The following is a 27684-nucleotide window of genomic DNA, read 5'->3' as shown; positions in this document are numbered from 1 at the left end:
TTTTTTCCCCCACAAATAGAGCTTTCTTTTGGTGGTATTTGATCAACTCTGCGGTTTTTGCGCTATAAACAAAAAAAAGAGCGACAATTTAAAAAAAAAAAAAAAAAAAAAAAAAAAACACAATATCGTTTACTTTTGGCTATAATGAATATCCCACAATTTTTAATCAAAAAAACAATTATTTAATTATTTTTTTATTACTCAGTTTAGACCAATATGTATTCTTCTACATATTTTTGGTAAGAAAAAAAAGTAAAATAAAAAAAATCGCAATAAGCATATATTGATTGGTTTGCGCAAAAGTTATAGCGTCTACAAAATAGGGGATAGATTTATGGCATTTTGATTATTTTTTTTTTTTACTAGTAATGGCGGCGATCTGCGATTTTTATCAGGACTGCGATATTGCGGCGGACAAATTGGACACTTCTGACACATTTTTGGGACCGTTGACAATTACACAGCGATCAATGCTATAAAAAATTAACGGATTACTATATAAATGTCACTGGCAGGGAAGGGGCTAACACTAGGGGGCGATCAAGGGGTTAACCATGTTCCCTGTGTGTGCTCTAACTGTAGGGGGGTTGGGACTGTCTAGGAGGAGAGAGAGATCGGTGTTCATACATTGTGTGTTCATAGCTTCTGTCTCTACTCCCCTGAAAGAACCGGGCTCTGTGTTTACACATTCAGACACGGAGCCCCGGCCCCGCCTCCGCGCCCCCCTCTCTCCCCTGATTGGCTGACTGACTTTGATTGACAGCCACGGGAGCCAATGACGCCAAAAGTCCTTAAAGGGGAAGTTCCCCTTTTGGGTGGAACTCCGCTTTAACTCAAAAATGTTAAGGGCCAGTTCATACCATAGAAACACAGTCCGGCTGCGTTCCGAAAGCTTTTTTGATGCGATCCAGTGTATTTTTCCCCCTCTTTTTTTTAACCTTACATGTGTGTTTAGATGAATTTTTAATGCGTTTTACCACGTTCCAGTACAAACCAGTGCGGAAAAAAAATTAAGCTTTTTTACTTTTTTTTTTTCTGGAACTGGAATGCACTGGTGTGAACTATGCTATTGAAAACCATATACTGTATATACTCGAGTATAAGCCAAGTTTTTCAGCCCATTTTTTAGGCTAAAAAAACCCCCCTCGGCTTATACTCGAGTGAGCTGTACAGCAGCCGTACCTTTGATTACTAAAACAATGGGTATCTCCCGCTGTGTTATGCAGTCTGTTTTGGCGGCCATCCATTGTAACAAAGCCCCGCCTCCCCCTCGTCCATGATAGAGGAACACTGATACAATGCTGGGAAACTGTATCAGTGTTCCTTTATCACGGACGAGGAGGAGGCGGGGCTTTGTTACAATGGACGGCCGCCGAACAGACTGCATAACACAGCGGGAGACACCCGCTGTTTTAGTAATCAAAGGTACGGCTGCAGATGGGCACAATGAGGCCGCAAATGGGCACAGTGAGGCCGCAAATGGGCACAGTGAGGCCGCAAATGGGCACAGTGAGGCCGCAAATGGGCACAGTGAGGCCGCAAATGGGAACAGTGAGGCCGCAAATGGGAACAGTGAGACCGCAAATGGGCACAGTGAGGCTGCAAAATGGGCACAGTGAGGCCGCAAATGGGCACAGTGAGGCCACAAATGGGCACAGTGAGGCTACAAATGGGCACAGTGAGGCTGCATATGGGAACAACGAGGCTGCAAATGGGCACAGTGAGGCCGCAGGTGGGCATTGTTTACCCAGTAGCTGCTGCATTTTGCCACCCTAGGCTTATACTCGAGTCAATACATTTTCCACGTTTTTTGTGGTAAAATTAGGTGCCTCAGCTTATATTCGGGTCGGCCTATACTCGAGTATATACGGTACCCTATTTTCCATGCGTTTTAATGCAGAAAAAAATGCAGAGGACTGCATGTGGTGTGAACTGGCCCTAAGTCTCGTTGGCTGGCGCTCTGCCTCCCCCAGCCTATCTACACCACACAGAAAGATAACCCCCCAATCCACATACTTGTAGTTCTCAATGTTGACATATTCGTTCTCCTTCTTGGTCAGGATGTGCTTTATCAGTCCTTCCCTCTGCCCCGACTGGCTGGCCGGCACAAACAGTTTCCGCATGGTGCTGGACATTTGTGGCTTTTCCCGTGTGGGGGGATCTCTCGTCTGAGAAAGACTAAAAAGAGGAGAAGAGTGAGAACACTGGGGGGGGGGGGGGGGGGGGGCACAATACAGGGTGAGCTCTCTGGAGGGAAATCATTCTGTACGGCAAACACAAGAAGAATAGCTGAGGTCGGCAAATCAACTAAAAGCTGAACTCCGGTCTTCTCTTCAGTCTTGCACAGTTATACCGGCTCGTCTCCTGGACTGAAACACCTTCCTCTGATTTCACTGCACACTGCGAGCTTCTAACAAATGTGCATGAGAAGCTGCAGCAAGTCAGATAGAGCCCCGCCTCATTTCTTGGCTAGAGGACGTCCTGAATCATCTATCTCCTTTTCTCCCCAGCCTGTCCCTGACCCCGCCCCTTACAAGTCATTGAATTTCAAATATGGAGGCTCACCATAACATGTGGGCATTACCTATGCAAATACAGTGGAACCTTGGGTGACGAGTATAATCCGTTCCAGGAGAATGCTTGTAATCCAAAGCATTTGCATATCAAAGCGAGTTTCCCCATAGAAGTCAATGGAAACAAAGCTAATTTGTTCCGCATTGACTTCAATTGCATGCAATACCGCATATGGCCAGAGGTGGGGGGGGGCGCTGGGGAGCCTCGGAAATACTCGGAGACCACTCGGCTGAACTCGGAAACCCTCAGAACGGCTTGGAAACACTCGGGAACTGAGTATTTGCGAGTATTTCCGAGTGATTCTGAACAGCTCCGAACCGTTCCGAGTGTGACCGGCGCCCCCCGCACCTCTGGCCAAATGCGGTTCTGCACACCCAATTAGCTTAAATTCTGCTTGTTTTGCGAGACAACACTCCCAAACTGAGTCAGAATTTAAAGAAAAAAAGTTGCTGGTCTTTCAAAACGCTCGTTAACCCCGTTACTCGTTAAACAAGGTTCCACTGTACAGTCTACCTAGGAACGCCCACTCCTCCAGACTGACGTACGCACATCCAGGCATTTTAATATTTGAATAACTCCGCCCACTGCATAAAACCGCATGCTCACACAAAGTGCACTTATTCTATTTGCTCTGACCTAAACGATCCCACCACCCCCCGCATCACAGATTTATACTTACCGAGATCCCACGCCCACGACGGTAAAAGGCTCCCTCTCCTGGCCGAGCCTGCACATTACAGCCTCACACAGACTTCTATGGGGGCAAACTCTCAGCAGGAAGACGGAGGCAGACGAGCCTCACAGAAGTCTATGAAGCTGCATTGCACAGGTGGGGCCAGGACAGGAAGACTTTTAGTGCTGCATGAATGGAGGCGACATCAGATTTTGTTAAGTAAACATCTGAGGAGGAGGAAGGTGGAATTGTTTAAATCAGGGCAAAGCAGCAAAAATAAAATTGTCTGAAAGTGGACTTATTCCTTAATTTAAGATTAACCAATTACCACCCCTTTAAAAAGATCTGAGCGCCTGGGGGGGTGACAACAGGAATCATGTGTCCACTGTGATTGGATGTCACAGTGGTCACATGATTGGCAGCCGGTCCCGCAGTCTTGGGGTCCCCCCATGGTGGCGGAACACCAGAGCCCAGTTGCAAGTGCAACCTTTGCGACCCTGGTAGTTCCGCCACTGTTGTCAGTAATTTTTTTGTTTGTTGTTTTCATTTTTCATTATTTTTTGCCATTTTATTTTTTTAACAATTTTATTTTTTTACATAAATTTTATTTTTGTTACCCCTGTTGGGAGGGTTTGGTGAAATAACAGAACCCTGGTGTCTCACTTTTGAGACAGAGAAAGGGATTGAGGACAGATATACGAGTCCCTTTCTCTGCAGCCTCAACTGCACAGAATGAATGAACAGGAATAACTCTGTATAGCACTTCCCGTTTGTTTATAAACTGAAGCATAAGATATATATAGAGATTGATGGGTATATCTATAGATATATGCAGATAGATATGTGTGTATACACATATATATACACACACACATCTATCTCTAGAAATATATATATATATAGATATCTATATATATATAGATATCTATATATCTATATCTATATCTCTATATATATCTATATCTATATATATATATATCTATATAGAGAGAGAGAGAGAGAGGTATAGATAACTATCTAGGTATATATATATATATATTATTTATAGATATATATATATATATACCTCTCCCTATGTATATATAGACATATATATATATATATATATATATATATATATATATATATATATATAGAGAGAGAGAGAGAGAGAGAGAGAGAGAGAGAGAGAGATATAGAGAGAGAGAGATATAGAGAGAGAGAGAGAGAGAGAGAGAGAGAGAGAGAGAGAGAGAGAGAGAGAGAGAGAGAGAGATATATATATATATATATATATATATATATACATATCTATAGATAGAGAGATATATATATACCCTGTTTCCCCGAAAATAAGACCTAGCGTGATTTTCGGTGGTGGCTGCAGTATAAGCCCTACCCCCCAAATAAGCCCTAGTTAAAGTCCTTGTAGGTCTTTTTTTCAGGGTAGGGCTTATTTTCGGGGGAAACCGGGTAGGTCTTATTTGGGGGGTAGGACTTATTTTGCAGCCATCACCAAAATTCACGCTAGGTCTTATTTTCGGGGGAACAGGGTATATCTATATATATATATATATATATATATATATATATATATATAGCCCCCCTGGAGCATAGGGCTAGGTTGCAATGGCGACCCCTGCGTCCCCTGTACATACGCCCCTGGCACATGCTCAGTTTATTGCTTAAGACTGAATCAAGTTTACATTTAACATGCCGATATACATTACCGCCTTTCCATCGGGGGTGGAGGTGGCGGCGGAGGCTCCCTGCGTGCCACTTGCTGGTTCTGTAGGTTTCTTCTGTTTTCAAGATTTGTAAAGCTGTTTTCAAACCCCAAATTCCCTGAGAGGTAAGAAAAGAAGAAGGTTAGACAGCGCTGTACACCAGGGGGAGGGCTGGTCACTGTAGCCAGGGGGAAGAACTACAGACAACTGCAGAGGGGTAATAAACAGCGAGAAAGGTAACAATAAGCGATGAAATCAGAATAAAAAAAAGGATAGAAAACTGAAAACGTGTAAAGCAATAATAGTCCCCCAACCACTGTGCTGACAAATAAACGCCCATTAGATGCAGAACTCACCGTACACATCACACCAGGGAGGGGTGAATCGAATGGGTATTTGTAATAGAAAGCAGGGCTGCTGGAGCGCCAGCATTGTTATCTGGTAACGCAGGAGGAGGTGGATGAGCTGTAGATGGATGTCAATATATACACAAGTGTGGTGTTGATATTTCTGAACAGAGCTGTCAGTAAACCCGTCACAAACCTGAGCAATTTAATGTAGATGTCCGGTCATAACATAAGCTTAACCACTTCAGCTCCGGACAGTTTTAATCCCCCCCCACTCCATGACCAGGCCATTTTTTTGCTGTTCTGCATTGCATTACTTTAACTGATAATTGTGCAGTCATGCAACGTTGTACCCAAAATCACATTTATATCATTTTCTTCACACAAATAGAGCTCTCTTTTGGTGGTATTGGACAACCACTGGAGACTTTTTTTTATTATTATTATATAAACAAAAAAAATATTTTAAAGATCTTTTTTACTTTCTGCCATAAAACATATTCAAAAAATGAAAGAAAAATTTCTGCATACATTTAGGCCAAAATATATTCTGCTACATACCAATAAGTGTACTTTGATTGGTCTGTGTAAAAGTTCTAGCATCTACAGACTATGGTATCTATAATGGAATTTTTATCTATTTATTTTATATACTAGTATTGGCAGTGACCAGTTACTTATAGTGGGACTGTGATGCGATGTGATTCGATGCGATGGGCAATCTGACACTTTGTGGAAACTGACTAACTGCCACTGACCCTCCAGTGGCACCAATACAGTAACCAGTGATAATACTATACACTGTCACTGTGCCTAACAATGTGTAATATGTGTTGATTTTACTACAGATCGATTTGTTTCTTTTCCCTAGCGATCGTTCCCTCTGTTCAGAGCCCTGTGTTGTTTGTCAACACAGGGCTCTGGGTTGTGATTCGACACAGCCAATCGGCAGGTCCCCACCATGAATCATTTGCCTGGATCTGCTAACAAACTCCCGCAGTGTTGAATCACAGAAGGGGGGGGGGGGGGAGGCGGGGGGGGGGGTGCGCACCTAAAACACAGAAGTAGGCAGCAACGTACCAGTACATCGCAGTGCCTGTAGGAGCCGCCCCCTCATAGTATATGTACTGCAGCGGGCAGGTAAGTGGTTAAACCTACTTCCACCCTCATTCTAGGCCCTATACTAACTAGCCTGTAAAGGAAAGATGCTTATACTTACCTAATCTAAAGACGCTCCGGTTCGGTCACAGCCACGGTATGTGTACAGCCATGAGCAGCTGAATGTCTCCGTTGAATCAGCGGCAGAAATAACTCAGCTCAAATGCCTGGTTTTATTCCCCCCCCCCCCTCCCCCAGGCCGCACATGTGAACAAGCCCCCACTGAACGGGTCACCTGTATTCAGTGCACTCAGCGAGTCTCACCTCGGATGATTTTGTGTTATATGTGCTTTTGCCAGTATAAGATTTTTTTTTTCTTTATTTCTGTTCTGTAGGGTAATGCCAAGCACTAAGTGGACTCACGTTCATCTATGTTCTGTTTTTTTCTCTGTACGCTTTGTAGTTTTGTACCTTTGTGCTTGTGTTTATGCAAAAAAACAATTAAAAAATTTACCTTTAAAAAAAAACATATATTTTTAAAAAGAGTCCTGCACATTATCTGTTCTGTAGTGTTTTCCAGTGTGGACAGAGCTGCAAGGCTGTGGATCAGTGGCGGATGGTGCTCAAGATTTTTTTGGGGGCAGGTGGACACAAACAAACTGAGAAAACAAAACAAAAACACAATTGCAGCCTCACTGTGCCCATCAATTGCAGCCTCACTGTGCCCATCAAATGCAGCCTCACTGTGCCCATCAATTGCAGCCTCACTGTGCCCATCAAATGCAGCCTCACTGTGCCCATCAATTGCAGCCTCACTGTGCCCATCAAATGCAGCCTCACTGTGCCCATCAAATGCAGCCTCACTGTGCCCATCAAATGCAGCCTCACTGTGCCCATCAAATGCAGCCTCACTGCGCCCATCAAATGCAGCCTCACTGTGCCCATCAAATGCAGCCTCACTGCGCCCATCAAATGCAGCCTCACTGTGCCCATCAAATGCAGCCTCACTGCGCCCATCAATTGCAGCCACTGCGCCCATCAATTGCAGCCACTGTGCCCATTAAATGTAGCCTCACTGTGTCCATCAAATGCAGCCCCACTGTGCTTATCAAATGCAGCCACTGTGCCCATCAATTGCCTCCACTGTGCCCATCAATTGCCTCCACTGTGCCCATCAATTGCCTCCACTGTGCCCATCAATTGCCTCCACTGTGCCCATCAATTGCCTCCACTGTGCCCATCAATTGCCTCCACTGTGCCCATCAATTGCCTCCACTGTGCCCATCAAATTCCGCCACTGTGCCCAATCAAATGCAGCCACTGTGCCCAATCAAATGCAGCCACTGTGACCCCCACCTGCCCACTGTCTGACCGGCATTTACCCCATCTTGGTGGTGGGTCAGGCAGCGGTGAGCTGTGTCCTCCGTGTGTCTCTTCTTGCTTCCTGCTGGGCGTCCAATAGCAGCGCCTATCCTTTCAGCCGATCAGGGTGACGGGTATCAGACCCGCACTACCTGATTGGCGAAGAGGCGGTTCAGTGTTAGAAAAACAAATATTAAGAGGGGGTGGCTGGAGAGAGGGGGCGGCGCCCGTGTGCCCTTAATGGATGCACCACCACCACTGTTGATATTATGTGCTAATCTGCATGCTTATGTAAAGGACTCAGACAAACGTTGGGTGGAAAAAATAAAAATAAATCAGCAGTACTGTATCCTTTCAGTGCTTGAGCTCTGTTTGTATTATTTTTTAAATTTTAAACAAGTAAATTAAACAAATACACTCAATCACAGATTCAGGTCTGATTTGCAGTGGCAACCACCATTTGATCCAATGGGTCCCACTCCCAATGGGTTCCAATTCTGCAGGCTCATCACTGCCACCTGTTATTCAGGAGATGATGGCAATGGGTGGGTTGATGTGACTGAGCAATAAACCTAATGAAATCCCAATGAGTCCCACTCCCAATGGCTCATCACTCTCAATGGCTCATCACTCCCAATGGCTCATCACTCCCAATGAGTTCCACTGTCAATGGGTCATCGCTCCCAATGGGTCATCGCTCCCAATGGGTCCTCGCTCCCAATGGGTCCTCGCTCCCAATGGGTCCTCGCTCCCAATGGGTCCTCGCTCCCAATGGGTCCTCGCTCCCAATGGGTCCTCGCTCCCATTGGGTCCTCGCTCCCATTGGGTCCTCGCTCCCATTGGGTCCTCGCTCCCATTGGGTCCTCGCTCCCATTGGGTCCTCGCTCCCATTGGGTCCTCGCTCCCATTGGGTCCTCGCTCCCATTGGGTCCTCGCTCCCATTGGGTCCTCGCTCCCAATGGGTCCTCGCTCCCAATGGGTCCTCGCTCCCAATGGGTCCTCGCTCCCAATGGGTCCTCGCTCCCATTGGGTCCTCGCTCCCAATGGGTCCTCGCTCCCAATGGGTCCTCGCTCCCATTGGGTCCTCGCTCCCATTGGGTCCTCGCTCCCATTGGGTCCTCGCTCCCATTGGGTCCTCGCTCCCAATGGGTCCTCGCTCCCACTCCCAATGGGTCCTCACTCCCAATGGGTCCTCACTCCCAATGGGTCCTCACTGCTGCCTATTATTCCAGTACATGGTGGTAATGGGTGGATTGATGTGACTGAGCAATAAAGTTAATGAAAACCCAATTGGTACTGCTCACCATGGGTTCTGGTCCCAATGGGTCTTACTAATGCAGGCTCATCACTGCCACCTGTTAATCAAGTAGATGACGACAATGGGTGGATTGAAGTGACTGATCAATAAACATAATTAAATCCCAATGGGTCCTGCTCCCAATGGATCTCATTCCAAATGGATTCCATTCCCAATGGATCCCACTCCTGCAGGCTCATCACTGCTACCTGTTATTTCCAGTAGATGGTGTCAATGGGAGGATTGACGTGACTGAGCAATAAACCTTAATGAAATCCCATCACTTTTACAATCTATAAAAGGACCAAAAGCTACGTTGCCCGACTCCTACTTCCCAATCACCGGTAATTAATATTTTACAAGATTGCTCCCACAATGACGTACAAGGTCCAAGTTGCTATAAATACATTATACAGAGGTTATATTCATGTCACAGATTTATGACCAGGATAACAGGATAATCTGTGCATTGCAGCATTGTAAATGTTATGAACAAGAGTGGCTTAACTTGTTAATATTTAAACTGCTGTATGTCCTGTATATATGAACTGTATTCTACACACACATTATTTATATCTGAGATAATACAGATATAGCCGGTAACCCAGGTTTATTTTAGACTTTTCAGGCACTTTTCAGGCATTTTAGCATTAAAAATAGCGCCTGTAAAGTAGGGATGCACCAATACCATTCATTTTAGGAGTACGCGTAGCGATACTTTTTTTTTTTTAGTAATCGCCTATACCAATTACCGATACCTACCGCAACTGTTTTGTTTTCACTTCAGCTGTCAGCAATAGTACAAAGCACTGAAAAGTTAATTTACAAATGAAATAAATAGATTTTTGTTTTTAATTTTGCGCTTTTTCAATGTGAAATGTGTAAATATATGTGCAAAAATATTCACTAACAAAGCAAATAAAAAAAAAAGTTTTAATTGTTTATCGTTTATAAAATAGACGTGAACACAAAAAAAAAAAACCTAGGAAAATAATAATTAAATGGAGGAGAATAGGGAGTTAATTAATGCTGATTAAATTAAGGGTTAATAAGGGGTTAAACAGAGGAACATTTGTTCATCCCTTTGATCTGCAGATGAAGAAACAGAAAGATTCAAAAAGAAACAATGTTTCTTTTTATTTTAGTGTTTCAGCAGCTGAGCAATGTTGTTAATAAACATGGCTGCTTTTTTTTTTTTTTTTTCACAGCTCCAATTACCGGACTTCTTTAACACTTTAGCTGTCAACAGGGGAGACCCGCTGACAGCTCAAAGAACCGAGCCTGAAAGTATTGGTTTCAGGTATCGTTGCATTTACACGAGTACTGATACTTGTGCAAATACTCGGTAATCGGCAGCGATACCAGTATCGGTGCAACCCTACTGTAAACCGCCTCTCATTCCAACTCAGTGTGAAAGCTGAGCGCTTTCACACTGGGAGCGTTGCGCTTGCAGGACGGGAAAAAAGTACCGCAAGCAGCATCTTTGGGGAGGTGCGGGTATGGTGCATACAGCGCTCCTCCCCAGCCCCATGCCGATTGAAAGGAATGGGCGCCGCTTTCAAAGCGACTAAAAAAGCGATTTGAAAGCAGCGCTAAGCGGGTGCTTTTAACCCCTTTTGTAACCCCTTCTGGGGGGGTTAAAAGCGGGCCAAACGCCGCTTAGAACAGCGGTAAAGCGCTGATAAAACTAGCAGCGCTTTACTGCTATGGCCCACACCGCCCCAGTAAGTAGTTGAGAGGTCAAATCGATTAAAAATGTAAGCAAATCGATTTTTTTTTTTTTCACCGCGCCGGTCTCGAGGAGCTGCGGGCAGGAGTTTTTAGGCAAGTCTGCGGCTTCGGCCTAGTCCGCGAGACCGGATGCCGAAGACTAGGCCGAAGCCACGGACGAAGCCTAAAAACTCCTGCCTGTAGCTCCCCAAGACCGGCGCGGTGTCCACAAAAAAAAAAAAAAACTTTGATTTAAATCGTGAATCGAGTTTTTTCTTTTTTAAGAAAATCTCCCAGCCCTACGCCCCAGTGTAAAAGGGCTCTTAAGGCACTGAACAACGAAAGATGTAAGTTATACTGGAAAAGTGACAAATGAATTCCAAAATGGTAGAAATGAGGGGAAAAAAAAGTAATGTAAAAGTTGTGTTTGAAGAAAGCCTCATGCACACATGAAGTCAAAAATTACGCAAAAAAAAAAAAAAAAATTCATAGGGATCCGTATTACCAATGTATACAAAACTAGAATTAGCTAAAGATACACTAATAGGAACCTGTCTAATATGCTAAAGTTTTGCCACTCACATTATATTTCCAAGAGGCCACAAGGTACTTGGAAACCCCAAATCCGCCACGGAATCCCCCCTGGATCCCACACACAGCTGAATCATCGCCCCCCCCCCCCCCGCTGAACCACAAACCAATAGGAGCATTGTTATTGGTCATCAAAGTGCGCTTCATTGGTCTGTGGGGTGGCAGGGGGGTGTGGCAGAACATCAAGTCAGAGGAATGGCCTCAGTTCAGTAACGGCTCATTCACATTAGCGGTGAGGGGTGCAGTAAAATCCCACAGAGTCACGTTTTTACCACCCCCCCAATTACTACCCTCTTTAGCTGCAGAGGCGGTGACCGGGGGTATACACATTCCGCGACCACAGCAGGAATAATAACCCCTGTTGCTTTCAGCCGCTTTAGCACCCTCTGAATGTAACCCAATCAAGTGAAAGGGGCCGTTCTGCAACGGCGTGCAATGCCTGGAGCTGCAGCGTGCTAGTGTGGAGTTTCAGGAATTAAAGCAGGTGGTGAGGAGGTGACAATGTCTTCTCCGCACCTGTCAAATGCTCTCTGAAGAGCAAACTGAATGGGGATCACTCTTCAGATAGCAATGCTAGTGTGAACGAGCTCTTAGCGTCCTGGTTCCGGGGGGCTCCTTAGGGTCTCAGGAACAGACCCGATGTGCGGGAAAGGCACAGACAGGCAACTTGCGTCGCCCCCCACATTTTCAAAGATTACAATGCCTGACAGATTCACTTTAAAAAAACATAAAACATGGTAAATACCTGAACCTGAAGACTTTGACGAGGCCCCAGGCATGCTTCCGGCCTTCTCAGCGGACTGGTACCAGTTAGATGACTCTTTTTTATCGAGACGGGAGGCTTTGATCCGCCCTGCTCCTGGAAGAAACATACAATGTTATCACACACCGATAATCTCTTGACTGTGCTAAAATCTCTATAAAAGAACTTTAACAAGTCTAATATAATAATTTATTACTGCTAAAGAAACACTTTCACCCACTTTCCATGCAGTGGCAGAAAAGCCAGCATGCAGCCAAAAACCCAACACCCCATGAAATGTTATATTTGTCTTCATCCCATATCTACAGACTGGTAAGTTTAATAGGTCATTACATTTTTATTCTTGGTTTTAGATACAGATAAAGTGTTCTTCATTACTAGTCTGCATCTTGCCAGCAAAAGTGACACCTTTGCTCTAAAAAATGTCCCTAAGCCTCATAGAGGCCGAGCTGCTCTCCAAACGCACACAACTAAAAAACACATTAAAAGCAGCTGTCAAGAACTACAATTAAAAAGGCAGCCGAGGAGGGAGATTACACTGCTTCTGTGAGGGCTCAGGCAGGAGAGAAGACAGCCACTGCGAGGGCCTCAGGCAGGAGAGAAGACAGCCACTGCGAGGGCCTCAGGCAGGAGAGAAGACAGCCACTGCGAGGGCCTCAGGCAGGAGAGAAGACAGCCACTGCGAGGGCCTCAGGCAGGAGAGAAGACAGCCACTGCGAGGGCCTCAGGCAGGAGAGAAGACAGCCACTGCGAGGGCCTCAGGCAGGAGAGAAGACAGCCACTGCGAGGGCCTCAGGCAGGAGAGAAGACAGCCACTGCGAGGGCTCAGGCAGGAGAGAAGACAGCCACTGCGAGGGCCCAGGCAGGAGAGAAGACAGCCACTGCGAGGGCCTCAGGCAGGAGAGAAGACAGTCACTGCGAGGGCCTCAGGCAGGAGAGAAGACAGCCACTGCGAGGGCCTCAGGCAGGAGAGAAGACAGCCACTGCGAGGGCCTCAGGCAGGAAAGAAGACAGCCACTGCGAGGGTCCAGGCAGGAGAGAAGACAGCCACTGCGAGGGCTCAGGCAGGAGAGAAGACAGCCACTGCGAGGGCTCAGGCAGGAGAGAAAACAGCCACTGCGAGGGCTCAGGCAGGAGAGAAGACAGCCACTGCGAGGGCTCAGGCAGGAGAGAAGACAGCCACTGCGAGGGCTCAGGCAGGAGAGAAGACAGCTACTGCGAGGGCCTCAGGCAGGAGAGAAGACAGCCACTGCGAGGGCCTCAGGCAGGAAAGAAGACAGCCACTGCGAGGGTCCAGGCAGGAGAGAAGACAGCCACTGCGAGGGCTCAGGCAGGAGAGAAGACAGCCACTGCGAGGGCTCAGGCAGGAGAGAAAACAGCCACTGCGAGGGCTCAGGCAGGAGAGAAGACAGCCACTGCGAGGGCTCAGGCAGGAGAGAAGACAGCCACTGCGAGGGCTCAGGCAGGAGAGAAGACAGCTACTGCGAGGGCTCAGGCAGGAGAGAAGACAGCCACTGTGAGGGCTCAGGCAGGAGAGAAGACAGCCACTGCGAGGGCTCAGGCAGGAGAGAAAAGACAGCCACTGCGAGGGCTCAGGCAGGAGAGAAAAGACAGCCACTGCGAGGGCCTCAGGCAGGAGAGAAGACAGCCACTGCGAGGGCTCAGGCAGGAGAGAAAAGACAGCTACTGCGAGGGCTCAGGCAGGAAAGAAGACAGCCACTGCGAGGGTCCAGGCAGGAGAGAAGACAGCCACTGCGAGGGCTCAGGCAGGAGAGAAAAGACAGCTACTGCGAGGGCTCAGGCAGGAAAGAAGACAGCCACTGCGAGGGTCCAGGCAGGAGAGAAGACAGCCACTGCGAGGGTCCAGGCAGGAGAGAAGACAGCCACTGCGAGGGCTCAGGCAGGAGAGAAGACAGCCACTGCGAGGGCTCAGGCAGGAGAGAAGACAGCCACTGCGAGGGCCTCAGGCAGGAGAGAAGACAGCCACTGCGAGGGCTCAGGCAGGAGAGAAGACAGCCACTGCGAGGGCTCAGGCAGGAGAGAAGACAGCCACTGCAAATGCTCGGGCAGGAGAGAAGACAGCCACTGCAAGGGCTCAGGCAGGGGAGAAATCAATCACTGTGAGGGCTCAGGCAGGAGATAAGACAGCCCCTGCGAGGGCCTCAGGCAGGAAAGAAGGAAGTTTCTGCAAAGGCTCAGGCAGGAGAGAAGACAGCCACTGTGAGGGCCTCAAGCAGGAGAGAAGACAGCCACTGCGAGGGCCTCAGGCAGGAGACAAGACAGCCACTGCGAGGGCCTCAGGCAGGAGACAAGACAGCCACTGCGAGGGCCTCAGGCAGGAGACAAGACAGCCACTGCGAGGGCCTCAGGCAGGAGACAAGACAGCCACTGCGAGGGCCTCAGGCAGGAGACAAGACAGCCACTGCGAGGGCCTCAGGCAGGAGAGAAGACAGCCACTGCGAGGGCCTCAGGCAGGAGAGAAGACAGCCTCTGCGAGGGCCTCAGGCAGGAAAGAAGGAAGTTTCTGCAAAGGCTCAGGCAGGAGAGAAGACAGCCACTGCGAGGGCTCAGGCAGGAGAGAAGACAGCCACTGCAAATGCTCGGGCAGGAGAGAAGACAGCCACTGCAAATGCTCGGGCAGGAGAGAAGACAGCCACTGCAAGGGCTCAGGCAGGGGAGAAATCAATCACTGTGAGGGCTCAGGCAGGAGAGAAGACAGCCACTGCGAGGGCCTCAGGCAGGAGAGAAGACAGCCACTGCGAGGGCCCCAGGCAGGAGAGAAGACAGCCACTGCGAGGGCCTCAGGCAGGAGAGAAGACAGCCACTGCGAGGGCCTCAGGCAGGAGAGAAGACAGCCACTGCGAGGGCCTCAGGCAGGAGAGAAGACAGCCACTGCGAGGGCCTCAGGCAGGAGAGAAGTCAGCCACTGCAAGGGCCTCGGGCAAGAGAGAAGACAGCCACTGCGAGGGCCCAGGCAGGAGAGAAGACAGACACTGCGAGGGCCCAGGCAGGAGAGAAGTCAGCCACTGCGAGGGCCTCAGGCAGGAGAGAAGACAGCCACTGCAAGGGCCTCGGGCAAGAGAGAAGACAGCCACTGCGAGGGCCCAGGCAGGAGAGAAGACAGACACTGCGAGGGCCCAGGCAGGAGAGAAGTCAGCCACTGCGAGGGCCCAGGCAGGAGAGAAGACAGACACTGCGAGGGCCCAGGCAGGAGAGAAGACAGCCACTGCGAGGGCCTCAGGCAGGAGAGAAGACAGCCACTGCGAGGGCCTCAGGCAGGAGAGAAGACAGCCACTGCAAGGGCCTCGGGCAAGAGAGAAGACAGCCACTGCGAGGGCCCAGGCAGGAGAGAAGACAGACACTGCGAGGGCCCAGGCAGGAGAGAAGACAGCCACTGCGAGGGTCTCAGGCAGGAGAGAAGACAGACACTGCGAGGGCCTCAGGCAGGCAATAAAAAAGCCTCTGTGAGGGTTGGGAGTTGGGGTTGCACACCGTGCATAACACACCCCTGAGTTCTGCACTCTATAGGTAGTACGATCCTGAATTCTGCACTCCAATTACATCCGGCCCTTTGAGGGCAACTGCACTGCTGATGTCAGCCTGAAATGAAATGGAGAGTTCGACACCCCTGAACAAGAATATACAACGTAACTGCATTCTATGAGCAAAAACAATCAATGGCGAGAAAAAGAATGGGAGATCACTGCTGGACAATCTTTTCTCTGCAACGGCTTTGAATCATTTTACACAAACAGTTAACATACAGAGCGATATAAAAGATATCTATTATTTTCCAACACTCATAATGCTCATAAAAGAAATCTAATTGAAGAAAAAAAAAAAAAAAAAACACCTTAAAATTGTACACGAGAGTCCCATAAAAGTCAAAACAGATCACATACATCTGTTCAGATCTATATTTTACACGATGATTTCAATAAAAAACAGTCATGGGATTTGGGCCGTCATCTATATAGAACACGGATTGCTGGTTCTTCTCTGGGGGGCTTCTAATAAAGAATTCTTTTTATCTGACAATGATGATGATGTTGGGGTTTGTTTTTCCATTGAAGGTCTGTGAAAGTGATACAAGTGATGGCTTAATAGTAAGGCGTTTTATTTATAGAAAAATAATGGTGCAAATGTTCCTGAACAGGAAGGCAGCATTTTAAAAATGTATGAGTGGAGATGAGGTTTATTACAGATGTCATGTGCCGGACGCCCTTAGAATTGATGTGTGTGACGGTTACAGGCACAACGCCTATGAAAGGGTCCGGTCACACTCGCCTGCCGATTACCGCATGAAATGGCGATTCAAATAGAAATTTCCTTCATCCCCATGTGGCTACCTCACATCGATGTGCCACTTCATCCCCTTCCTGACGCACGCTCTCACCCCCCTTCCTGCCGCACGCTCTCACCCCCCTTCCTGCCGCACGTTCTCACCCCCCCCCTCCTGCCGCACGTTCTCACCCCCCCTCCTGCCGCACGTTCTCACCCCCCTTCCTGACGCACGCTCTCACCCCCTTTCCTGACGCACGCTCTCACCCCCTTTCCTGACGCACGTTCTCACCCCCCTTCCTGACGCACGCTCTCACCCCCTTTCCTGGCGCACACTCTCACCCCCCTTTCTGACGCACGCTCTCACCCCCCTTCCTGACGCACGCTCTCACCCCCCTTCCTGACGCACGCTCTCACCCCCCTTCCTGACGCACGCTCTCACCCCCCTTCCTGACGCACGCTCTCACCCGCCCTCCAGCCGCACGCACTCACCCCCCTTCCTGCCGCACGTTCTCGCTCTCACCCCCCTTCCTACCGCACGCTCTCACCCCCTTTCCTGGCGCACACTCTCACCCCCCTTTCTGACGCACGCTCTCACCCCCCTTCCTGACGCACGCTCTCACCCCCCTTCCTGACGCACGCTCTCACCCGCCCTCCAGCCGCACGCACTCACCCCCCTTCCTGCCGCACGTTCTCGCTCTCACCCCCCTTCCTACCGCACGCTCTCACCCCCCTTCCTGACGCACGCTCTCACCCCCCTTCCTGCCGCACGCTCTCACCCCCCTCCTGACGCATGCTCTCACCCCCCTTCCTGCCACACGCTCTCACCCGCCCTCCAGCCGCACGCACTCACCCCCCTTCCTGCCGCACGCTCTCTCACCCGCCCTCCAGCCGCACGCTCTCACCCCCCTTCCTACCGCACGCTCTCAACCCCCTTCCTGCCGCACGCTCTCACCCCCTTTCTGACGCACGCTCTCATCCCCCTTCCTGACGCACGCTCTCACCCCCCTTCCTGCCGCACGCTCTCACCCCCTTTCTGACGCACGCTCTCATCCCCCTTCCTGACGCACGCTCTCACCCCCCTTCCTGACGCACGCTCTCATCCCCCTTCCTGACGCACGCTCTCACCCCCCTTCCTGACGCACGCTCTCACCCCCCTTCCTGACACACGCTCTCACCCCCCTTCCTGACGCACGCTCTCACCCCCCTTCCTGACGCACGCTCTCACCCCCCTTCCTGACGCACGCTGTCATCCCCCTTCCTGACGCACGCTCTCATCCCCCTTCCTGACGCACGCTCTCACCCCCCTTCCTGACGCACGCTCTCACCCCCCTTCCTGACGCACGCTCTCATCCCCCCTCCTGCCGCACGCTCTCACCCCCCTTCCTGCCGCACGCTCTCACCCCCCTTCCTGACGCACGCTCTCACCCCCTTTCCTGACGCACGCTCTCACCCCCCTTCCTGCCGCACGCTCTCACCCACTTTCTTGACGCACGCTCTCACCCCCCTTCCTGACGCACGCTCTCACCCCCCTTCCTGACGCACGCTCTCACCCCCCTTCCTGCCGCACGCTCTCACCCCCCTTCCTGACGCACGCTCTCACCCGCCCTCCAGCCGCACGCTCTCGCTCTCACCCCCCTTCCTGCCGCACGCTCTCACCCCCCTTCCTGCCGCATGCTCTCACCCCCCTTCCTGCCGCACGCTCTCACCCCCCTTCCTGACGCACGCTCTCACCCCCCTTTCTGACGCACACTCTCACCCCCCTTCCTGACGCGCGCTCTCACCCCCCTTCCTGACGCACACTCTCACCCGCCCTCCAGCCGCACACTCTCAGCCCCCTTCCTGCCCAGGCCAATTTTCAATGCTGTCACACTTTGAATGACAATTGCGCGGTCATGCAACACCATATCCATGTGAAATTTTTATCATTTTGCTCACACAAATAGAGCTTTCTTTCAGTGGTATTTACTCACCACTGGGCTTTTTTTGTTTGCTAAACAAAATAAGACCGAAATTTTTTGAAAAAAACGCTTCCGTTATACAATTTTGCAAACATATAATCTTTCTTCATAAATTTGGGCCAAAATTTCTTTCTGCTACATTTCTTTGGTGAAAATAACCCAAATCAGTGTATATTATTTAGTCTGTAGGAAAGTTATAGAGTCCACAAACTATGGTATATGTACTGTATATCTGAAATTCGATCAATCCTGATCTACCAATGGCCTACAGTATTTCACAGAAGTAAGTACACCCTTCACATTTTTGTAAATGTTTTCTTCTATCTTTTCATGTGACAACACTGAAGAAATGACACTTTGCTACAATGTAAAGTAGTGAGTGTACAGCTTGTATAACAGTGTAAATTTGCTGTCCCCTCAAAATAACTCAACACACAGCCATTAATGTCTAAACAAAAGTGAGTACACCCCTAAGTGAAAATGTCCAAATTGGGCTTAATTAGCCGTTTTCCCTCCCCGGTGTTATGTGACTCGTTGGTGTTACAAGATCTCAGGTGTGAATGGGGAGCAGGTGTGTTAAATTTGGTGTTATCTCTCACACTCTCTCATACTGGTCACTGGAAGTTCAACATGGCACCTCATGGCAAAGAACTCTCTGAGGATCTGAAAAAAAGAATTGTTGCTCTACATAAAGATGGCCTAGGCTATAAGAAGATTGCCAAGACCCTGAAACTGAGCTGCAGCACGGTGGTCAAGACCATACCGAGGTTTAACAGGACAGGTTCCACTCAGAACAGGCCTCGCCATGGTCGACCAAAGAGGTTGAGGTCACGTGCTCAGCGTCATATCCAGAGGTTGTCTTTCGGAAAAAGACGTATGAGTGCTGCCAGCATTGCTGCAGAGGCTGAAGCCCCACCCCCTAAACCTCTGCAGCAATGCTGGCAGCACTCCTACATCTATTTCCCAAAGACAACCTCTGGATATGACGCTGAGCACGTGACCTCAACTTCTTTGGTCAGCCTGTCAGTGCTCAGACCATACGCCGCACACTGCATCAAATTGGTCTGCATGGCTGTCGTTTGAGAAGGAAGCCTCTTCTAAAGATGATGCACAAGAAAGCCCGCAAAGAAAAACACTGAGCTAAAGATTGGTAGTCGGAGGGAGCAGCTTCCAATCATGAGATCTTTATGAAAGGGGTCACCTGATCGTTGTTCCTTCCCACCCCCCCCCCCCCCCCCCACCCCCACCCCCCAGGCATTAAATATTTAAAAAGGGATGTCGGTGTGGGCTGGAAAGGGGTTAACATTTGCTACATCTACCAAAAAAAAAACAACAAGAAAGAAGAATTATAAGCAGCCTGACTGTATTACTATACAGTAAAACCTTGGTTTGAGAGCGTTTTGCAAGACAAGTAAATTTTTTTAAAATAAATTTTGACTTGACATACAAGCGATGTCTTGATATACAAGTAGCGTCACATTACAACAGAGTATAAAAGAGAAGAGAGGAGCCTCTAAAGTGTAGCAATATGGTTACATTTAATGAAGGTACAACATATTGCTACACTTAGAGGCGCCTCTCTTCTCTTTTATACTCTGGAGCTCCTACTGGATTTTGCTTCTAATCCCCTTGTGAAGGCTTCCAATTGTGGACATTTTATGGGTACACAACCAATCACATTGCTATAATCTTTTTTATATGGACTATAAACTGAAGGACTTATGAATAAATGGTTGTGGAACGAATCACCTGAGTTTCCATTATTTCTTATGGGGAAATTTGCTTTGATATACAAGTGCTTTGGATTACAAGCATGTTTCTGGAATGAATTATGCTCGCAATCCAAGGTATTACTGTATTATGTATTGAGGCTTCGTTTGGATATTCACTTCCTTTCACTTAGAGAATAGATGACATCACCAGTGGCGTCCGAACGTTTGCACTTAACTGTACAGAGAGTTCCTCTGAATATCTCTCTTTGCACCCCCCACACAGGGAAGGCTCACAGCTCTCGGCAATTCCTCATTTCACACGGAACAACCAACCCTTGTATGTGTGATCCCAGAGGAGAGAGGAAATTCCATCCACTACATCTGTTATTTAAAAGGGGAACTTCACGCTCTTAATTTAACATGGACTGTTTTTCAATCCTTATGCTGCTAGAATTAGTAATATCCACTCTCCGGCCACTTTATTAGGTACACCTTGTTAGTAGCGGGTTGGACCCCCTTTTGCCTTCATTCTTGGTGGCATAGATACAACAGGATGTTGGAAACGTTCCTCGGAGATTTTGCTCCATAGGGACATGATAACATCATCCATGATGTGAATCTCCCGTTCTCACCACATTCCAAAGGTCCTCTATTGGATGAGATCTGGTGAGTGTGGTGCTCTATTGGATGAGATCTGGTGAGTGTGGTGCTCTATTGGATGAGATCTGGTGAGTGTGGTGCTCTATTGGATGAGATCTGGTGAGTGTGGAGGCCATTGGAGTACAGTGACCTCATTGTCCAGTGGGGAGATGATTGGAGCTTTGTGACATGGTGCATTATCCTGCTGGAAGGAGCCATCAGAAGATGGGGACACTGTAGTCATAAACGGATGGACATGGTCAGCAACAATACTCAGGTAGGCCGTGGGGTTTAATCGATGATCAATTTGTACTAAGGGGCCCAAAGTGTGCCAAGAAAATACCCCCCCCCCACACCATTACACCCCCCACCACCAGCCTGAACCGGTGATACAAGGCAGGATGGATCCAAGCGCCAAATTCTGACCCCACCATCAGAATGTCGCAGCTGAAATCCAGACTCATCAGACCAGTCAACGTTTTTCCAATCTTCTATTGTCCAATTTTGGTGATCCTGTGCCAATTGTAGCCTCAGTTTCCTGTTCTTAGCTGACAGGAGTGGCTCCCGGTGTGGACTTCTGCTGCTGTAGCCCATCTGCTTCAAGGTTGGATGTGTTGTGCGTTTAGAGATGGTATTCTGCATACCTTGGATGTAACGAGTGGTTATTTGAGTTACTGTTGCCTTTCTATCATCTGGAACTAGTCTGCCCATTCTCCTCTGACATCAACAAGGCATTTTCCTCCACACAACTGCCGCTCACTGGATATTTTCTCTTTTTCCCACCATTCTCTGTAAACCCGAGAGATCGTTGTGTGTGAAAATCCCAGAAATACTCAGACCAGACTCGTCTGGCAACCAAGAACCATGCCACGTTCAAAGTCACTTAAATCCCTTTTCTTCCCCATTCTTGATGCTCGGTTTGAACTTCAGCAAGTCGTCTTCACCATTGCATTGAGTTGCTGCCATGTGATTGGCTGATTAGCAATTTGTGTTACCAAGCAATGGAACAGGTGTACCTAATAAAGTGTCCGGTGAGTGTGTATGGTGGTGAGGAGTGAGGTGTGTGGCACCAATTGATTCATATACCCACACATTATGCTATCCCGCAATACAAGTGCAATTGGGGCGGCATTCAAAATGAATGGCACTGCGACACACCCAACGTAACGGAAGTCTATTTCAGCCCCCCTAATTCTGGTAAATTAGAAGTCACACCCAGCAAGCCACACACAATTCAGATTAATTCACAGGCAGGCACGGCGGTCAGCACAATCCGGCAGACATAAAAGCCAGCAAACGGAAGACGAATACTCAGAGAAAACAAGCCTGAGGGAACTAACTGTGGTTTGAAGTCCTTCGAATAGAAGGACGTCCTACAAGAAAAAAACAGAAAAAGAAAAAAAAACAAAACACACAAATAGTAAAGAGAACACAATAAACTAAAAATAAACTGAAAAAATATCTCAGCTTAAAGTGATTGTAAAGTTCTGACATGAAATATGAACAAAGCATAGCATTCTATAGTGTGTACTTGTCTCCATCCAGAGCACTAAGTGTCATTTCTGTATTCTCCCTCTTTCCTCTGCCATCAGCACGAGTGTCCATTGTGGGTGCTCGGACAGCACCCCCCCCCCCCCCCAATCCATGCCCCGCTGCCCGCCCTAACAATGCATCCGGCCCCCTTCAGGACGCCTGAATTACAGCAGCCAGGGTTTTTTTTTTTTTTTTTGAAGCACTGATTAGAGCCAGAGGCTCCAATAGGCTGGGCTCGGGACACAGAGCATTGCGTCCGGAGCCTTCCCAGTAGGGTTATAACAGCGAATAAATATACGCGGAGACATACGGGCGGAAGCGAGGAGACGAGCCGCTGGCCGATGCCTGGATGCCCGATCCCTGCTGCTCCTCAGATGCCTGATCCCCGACCGCTGCTTGGTGCCCTGATCCCCGCTGCTCCTCAGATGCCCGATCCCCGCTGCTCCTCAGATGCCTGATCCCCGACTGCTGCTTGGTGCCCTGATCCCCGCTGCTCCTCAGATGCCCGATCCCCGACCACTGCTTGGTGCCCTGATCCCCGCTGCTCCTCAGATGCCTGATCCCTGCCGCTGCTTGGTGCCCTGATCCCCGCTGCTCCTCAGATGCCTGATCCCCGACCGCTGCTTGGTGCCCTGATCCCCGCTGCTCCTCAGATGCCCGATCCCTGCTTGGTGCCCTGATCCCCACTGCTCCTCAGATGCCCGATCCCCACTGCTCCTCAGATGCCCAATCCCCGACCGCTGCTTGGTGCCTTGATCCCCGCCACTCCTCGGAAGCCCCGATCCCTGCCGCTCCTCTGATCCCCGCCGCTCCTCGGATGCCCCGATCCCCTCTGCTCCTCGGATGCCCGATTCCTGCCGCTCCTCTGATCCCCGCCGCTCCTCGGATGCCCTGATCCCCTCCAGCTCCTCTAATCCCCGCCGACCCTCGGATGCCTTATCCTCGACCGCTGCTTGGTGCCCTGATCCCCGCTGCTCCTCGGATGCCCCGATCCCCTCCGCTCCTCGTATGCCCCGATCCCTGCCGCTCCTCTGATCCCCGCTGCTCCTCGGATGCCCCGGATCCCCTCCGCTCCTCGGATGCCCCGATCCCTGCCGCTCCTCTGATCCCCGCCGCTCCTTGGATGCCCCGATCCCCTCCGCTCCTCGAATGCCCCGATCCCTGCCGCTCCTCTGATCCCCGCCGCTCCTTGGATGCCCCGATCCCCTCCGCTCCTCGAATGCCCCGATCCCTGCCGCTCCTCGGGGGGAATGGGGGGGTTCAGTTGTTTCCTGTGTTTGATGTGAAGAGGGGGGGGAGCTCGGCAGAGTCTAACTTCAGCTCTCCACACCGTTTTCTGAAAGCTCAAGCAAGCTTTATAAATTTTGAATGGATGTAGAGAAGAGAAGACTGCAGATAAACAGGTACAATTAATGCAGGAGGATTTTCTGTTTTTTCATCTCTGTGTGAAGCCAGTCACTTCACTGGTTATATGTCAGGGTTTGCAACCAAAGACAAACTGCCTAATACATAGAGAGAACACATATAAGAGGTTTATTCTGCCAAATGGATTTGCATTTCTTCCCATCCAGTCCTAGGATTTACATGGCTCTGCCACATAGCACAGCCTTGTCTGATTTTTCTCTGTTGCAGTTCAGTAACACTTACAGGTCTTGTCCCTCCAATCTGCATTAGGACAGTGAAAGGAGAAGCAGCAGACTGATGATCTGTTGCTCAACAGTTCACGACGACACCGACGCCCACCCCGAGCGCTCTTCCTCCTATAATCACAGCAATGTACCTCCTTTACCCTACAGAGCAGACAAACCTACCGCAAGCCTGACTTCAACTTCCAGCTGGTGTGTATTAACTCCATACAAGGGCATAGTTCAACCGCACTGAAAAAGGATTTTATGACCCAAGTCAGCCAAAAGGAAGTATATATTGTATATTTGCCCCGAGTTGTTTTTCAAAGCCGAGAGACAAATGCAAATGTAAAATACATAGAATAACCACTTGAAGACCTGGCTTTTTTTTTTCCACTTTTTGTTTACAAGTTTAACTCAGTATTTTTTTGCTAGAAAATTACTTATAACCCCCAAACATTATATATTTTTTTAGCAGAGACCCTAGAGAACAAAATGGCGATCGTTCCATTTTTTTATACGACACACGGCATTTGTGCAGCAGCTTTGCAAACGCAATTTTTTGGGGGATAAAATACACATTAATGAATTTAAAAAAAAACACACAATATTTACCCCAATTTTTTTTGTATAATGTGAAAGATGATGTTACGCCGAGTAAAAAGATACCTAACATGTCAGGCTTAAAAATTGTGCCCGCTCGTGGAATGGCAACAAACTATGGTACTTCGAAATCTCCATAGGCAGCGCATTAAACGGCTTTATAGGTTACCTGTTTAGAGTTACAGAGGAGGTCTAGTGCTAGAATTATCGCTCTCACCAACGATCACAGGGATACCTCACATGTGTGGTGTGAATACCAATTACATATGCGTGTGCGACTCACGTTTGCGTTCTGCGTACGAGCATGGAGGGATGGGGGCACTTTACATTTTTTATTTTTTCCTATTTATTTGACTTTTTTTAATTTTATTTTTTTCCTATTTATTTGACTTTTCTTTATTTTATTTATTTATTTTTTATTTTATTTTTTTATTTTTTTCTATTTATTTGACTTTTTAATTTTTACATTGTCCCTTAAATTTTTTAACACTTTTATTCTTATTAGAAGGAAATTAAGAGATCAAAAAAAAAAAAAAAGAACGTAAAAAATAAAGATTATATTAAAAAAAAATAAATAAAAAGAAATAAAGTATGACAGGTCCTCTTTATTCAGAAATCTTGGGTCAAAAAGACCCCAAATCTTTTCTTTACCTTTAAAGGGGTTTTCATCTTTATGCATTCTATGCATGAAGGTGAAAAACCTCCTGTGATGCAGCAGCCCCATTCGCCCCCCCCCCCCCTTTTACTTACCTGAACCCGGCCTTGCCAGCGACGGGGACTAGCACACCAGCTCCAGCCGGCCGGTGTCTCGGGTCCTGATTGGATAGATTGATAGCAGCGCAGGCATTGGCCCCCACTGCTGTCAATCAAATCCAATGACGTGGGGGGCAGGGCCGAGTCCTGCTGTCTGTGTCAATGGACGCAGCAGCAGGACACGGGAGCGCGCCCGCACGAGTGCCCCCCCCCCGAGGGAGGGTGGCTCTCCAACGGGGCACTCGAGAAGAGGAGGAGCCAGGAGCGTCCCTGAGGGACCCCAGAAGAGGAGGATCGGGGGCCACTCTGTGCAAAACCAACTGCACAGGGGAGGCAAGTATGACAGGTTTGTTTTTCTTTTTTTGGGGTGCTTTAAAAAAAAAAAAGTTATTGTTTAAATTTACCTTTATTTTTTAATTTTTACTCTCTCTCTCTCTCTCTTTACATTTTTTTTTTATTTTAATCACTTTTATTCCTATTACAAGGAATGTAAACATCCCTTGTAATAGGAATAGTGCATGACAGGTCCTCTTTATGGAGAGATGGTGGGGTCTCTCCTCCAGGCTGGAAAGGCCAAGACAAAAAAAAAAAAATTTAACTGTCTTGGCCTTTCCAGCCGCGCCCCCGGCAATGTTTACAACCGCCGGCCCGGACGTCAGGTCAAAACGTCGCCCGGGCCTCCGACGGTCATAAAGATGACTGGGGGGAACATCCGGTCAGCAGAAATCTCTATGATCAACTTCCGGCGGCGACCAATTCATCCTCTGACTCACCGATCACATGGGTGAGCCCCGGAGAAGCACCGGAGGGTGGCAGGATAGCGGGGGGGGGGTTGGGGGGGGGGATGTCCCCTCCCGCCGCCTGCAAGAACGATCAAGCGGCTGAACTGCCGCTAGGATTGCTCTTACTGTGCACGGAATCGCCGGCCCGAAAAAGCTACAGTCATCATTCAGATATCCCCACTCAAAGTCCAGGACGTCATATGACGAAACTTTTGGGCGGGAAGTGGTTAAAATCAACCATCATTACTCCAATCCCACAAAGCAGCAAATGTGGACAGTCTAAAAGACTATAGGCGGGGGATATGCAATTAGCGGACCTCCAGCCGTTGCAAAACTACAAGTCCCAGCATGCCTCTGCCTCTAGGTGTCATGCTTCTGGCTGTCAAGAGTCTTGCTATACCCCATGGGACTTGTAGTTCTGCAACAGCTGGAGGTCCACTAATTGCATATCTATGCTATAGGCCGATAGCATTAACCTCGGTAGTAATGAAATGCTTAGAGAGATTGGAGTTGAGGCGTATTAAAAACAGCCTTGCCAATCTTGATCTGCATAGGGCAAACAGAAGCACAGGGGATGGCATTGCCCTTGTATTGCCCCCCCCCCCCCCCCCCAAGTCAATTAGAGTCCCTGGCAATTATATAAGGATGCTGTTCGTTGATTACAGCTCTGCATTCAATACTGTGATTCCTGATTTATTGGTAGCTAAAATACTTAAGCTAAATTTGCCTGGCTTCCTTTTGTTTGTGGATTTCCTGGTGAATCGCCCACAGGTGGTTAAACAGGTATCCTCCCAGTGCATTATTACCACAGGAGTGCCCACAGGCTTCCGTTTTGAGTTCTCTTCTCTATTTATTATATACGCACCATTGTGTTCCTTATTTTCCAACAAACAGTGACATCAAATTTGCGGATGACACTACTTATGGTTGGTCGAATTAAGAGGGGGGGGGGGGGGGGGGAATACTACAGGAAGGAGGTTGGAAGAATGGTGTGAGGATAACAACCTGTCCTTCAACACAGGAAAGACCAAGAAAGTGATAATAGATTTCAGGAGGAACAGGAAGAAAAAAAAAAAAAAAAAAAAAAAAAAAAAACAGTTTTGGCACCACTCTATATTATTAAAGCGGAGGTCCACACAAAAATGGAACTTCAACTTTTCGGAACCCTCTCCCCCCTCCGGTGTCACATTTGGCACCTTTCAGGGGGGAGGTATTTGCACCCACTTCTGGGCATACCACACTAAGGCCCCCCCCCCCCCCACACACACACACACACACACACACTGTCTGCTGGGAGACACACGGGTCCCAAAAACAGCAGGGGCCATTCATGCCGCAAAGCTTCACTTCCTGATTCCCTTACCGAAGATGGCGGCGGCAGCATCCGAGGCCCGAGGGATGGGTCGGCCTCGGGGTGCCGACATGGCGGGCGCCCTGAGACAGGTAAGTGTCTTTATTTTAAAAGTCAGCAGCTGCAGTATTTGTAGCTGGTGACTTTAAAAAAATAAATAATGAATTAAAAAAAAAACAAAACAAAACAAATAAATAATAAAGAAAAATAACCAGTAAAGTTAGCCCATTTTTTTTTTTGTACAATGTGAAAGATTTTATGTCGCGAGAATCGTGATCTTTTTATTTTAAGCAAAAAAAAAAAAAATCGTGATTCTCATTTTG

At 48.4% G+C, this 27684-nt stretch overlaps 1 protein-coding gene across 1 annotated transcript in view; it reads right to left on the bottom strand.

Annotated features, from left to right (window-relative positions):
• OCRL (OCRL inositol polyphosphate-5-phosphatase) overlaps positions 1–27684 on the bottom strand; it is a gene marked incomplete at its 3' end in the record, with an annotated part of 100297 nt that overhangs the window by 47030 nt on the left and 25583 nt on the right. Inside the window, 3 exon segments of the mRNA XM_073598140.1 lie at positions 2017–2178; positions 4957–5071; positions 12104–12217. Of these exon segments, the coding sequence (XP_073454241.1) occupies positions 2017–2178; positions 4957–5071; positions 12104–12217 (391 nt within the window).

The sequence above is a fragment of the Aquarana catesbeiana genome, linkage group LG09 (genome assembly GCF_042186555.1).
Source record: "Aquarana catesbeiana isolate 2022-GZ linkage group LG09, ASM4218655v1, whole genome shotgun sequence".
NCBI classification, from domain to species: Eukaryota; Metazoa; Chordata; class Amphibia; order Anura; family Ranidae; genus Aquarana; species Aquarana catesbeiana.
The sequence above is the reverse complement of the archived record's forward strand: the minus strand, read 5'-3'. Positions and strand labels throughout refer to the sequence as shown.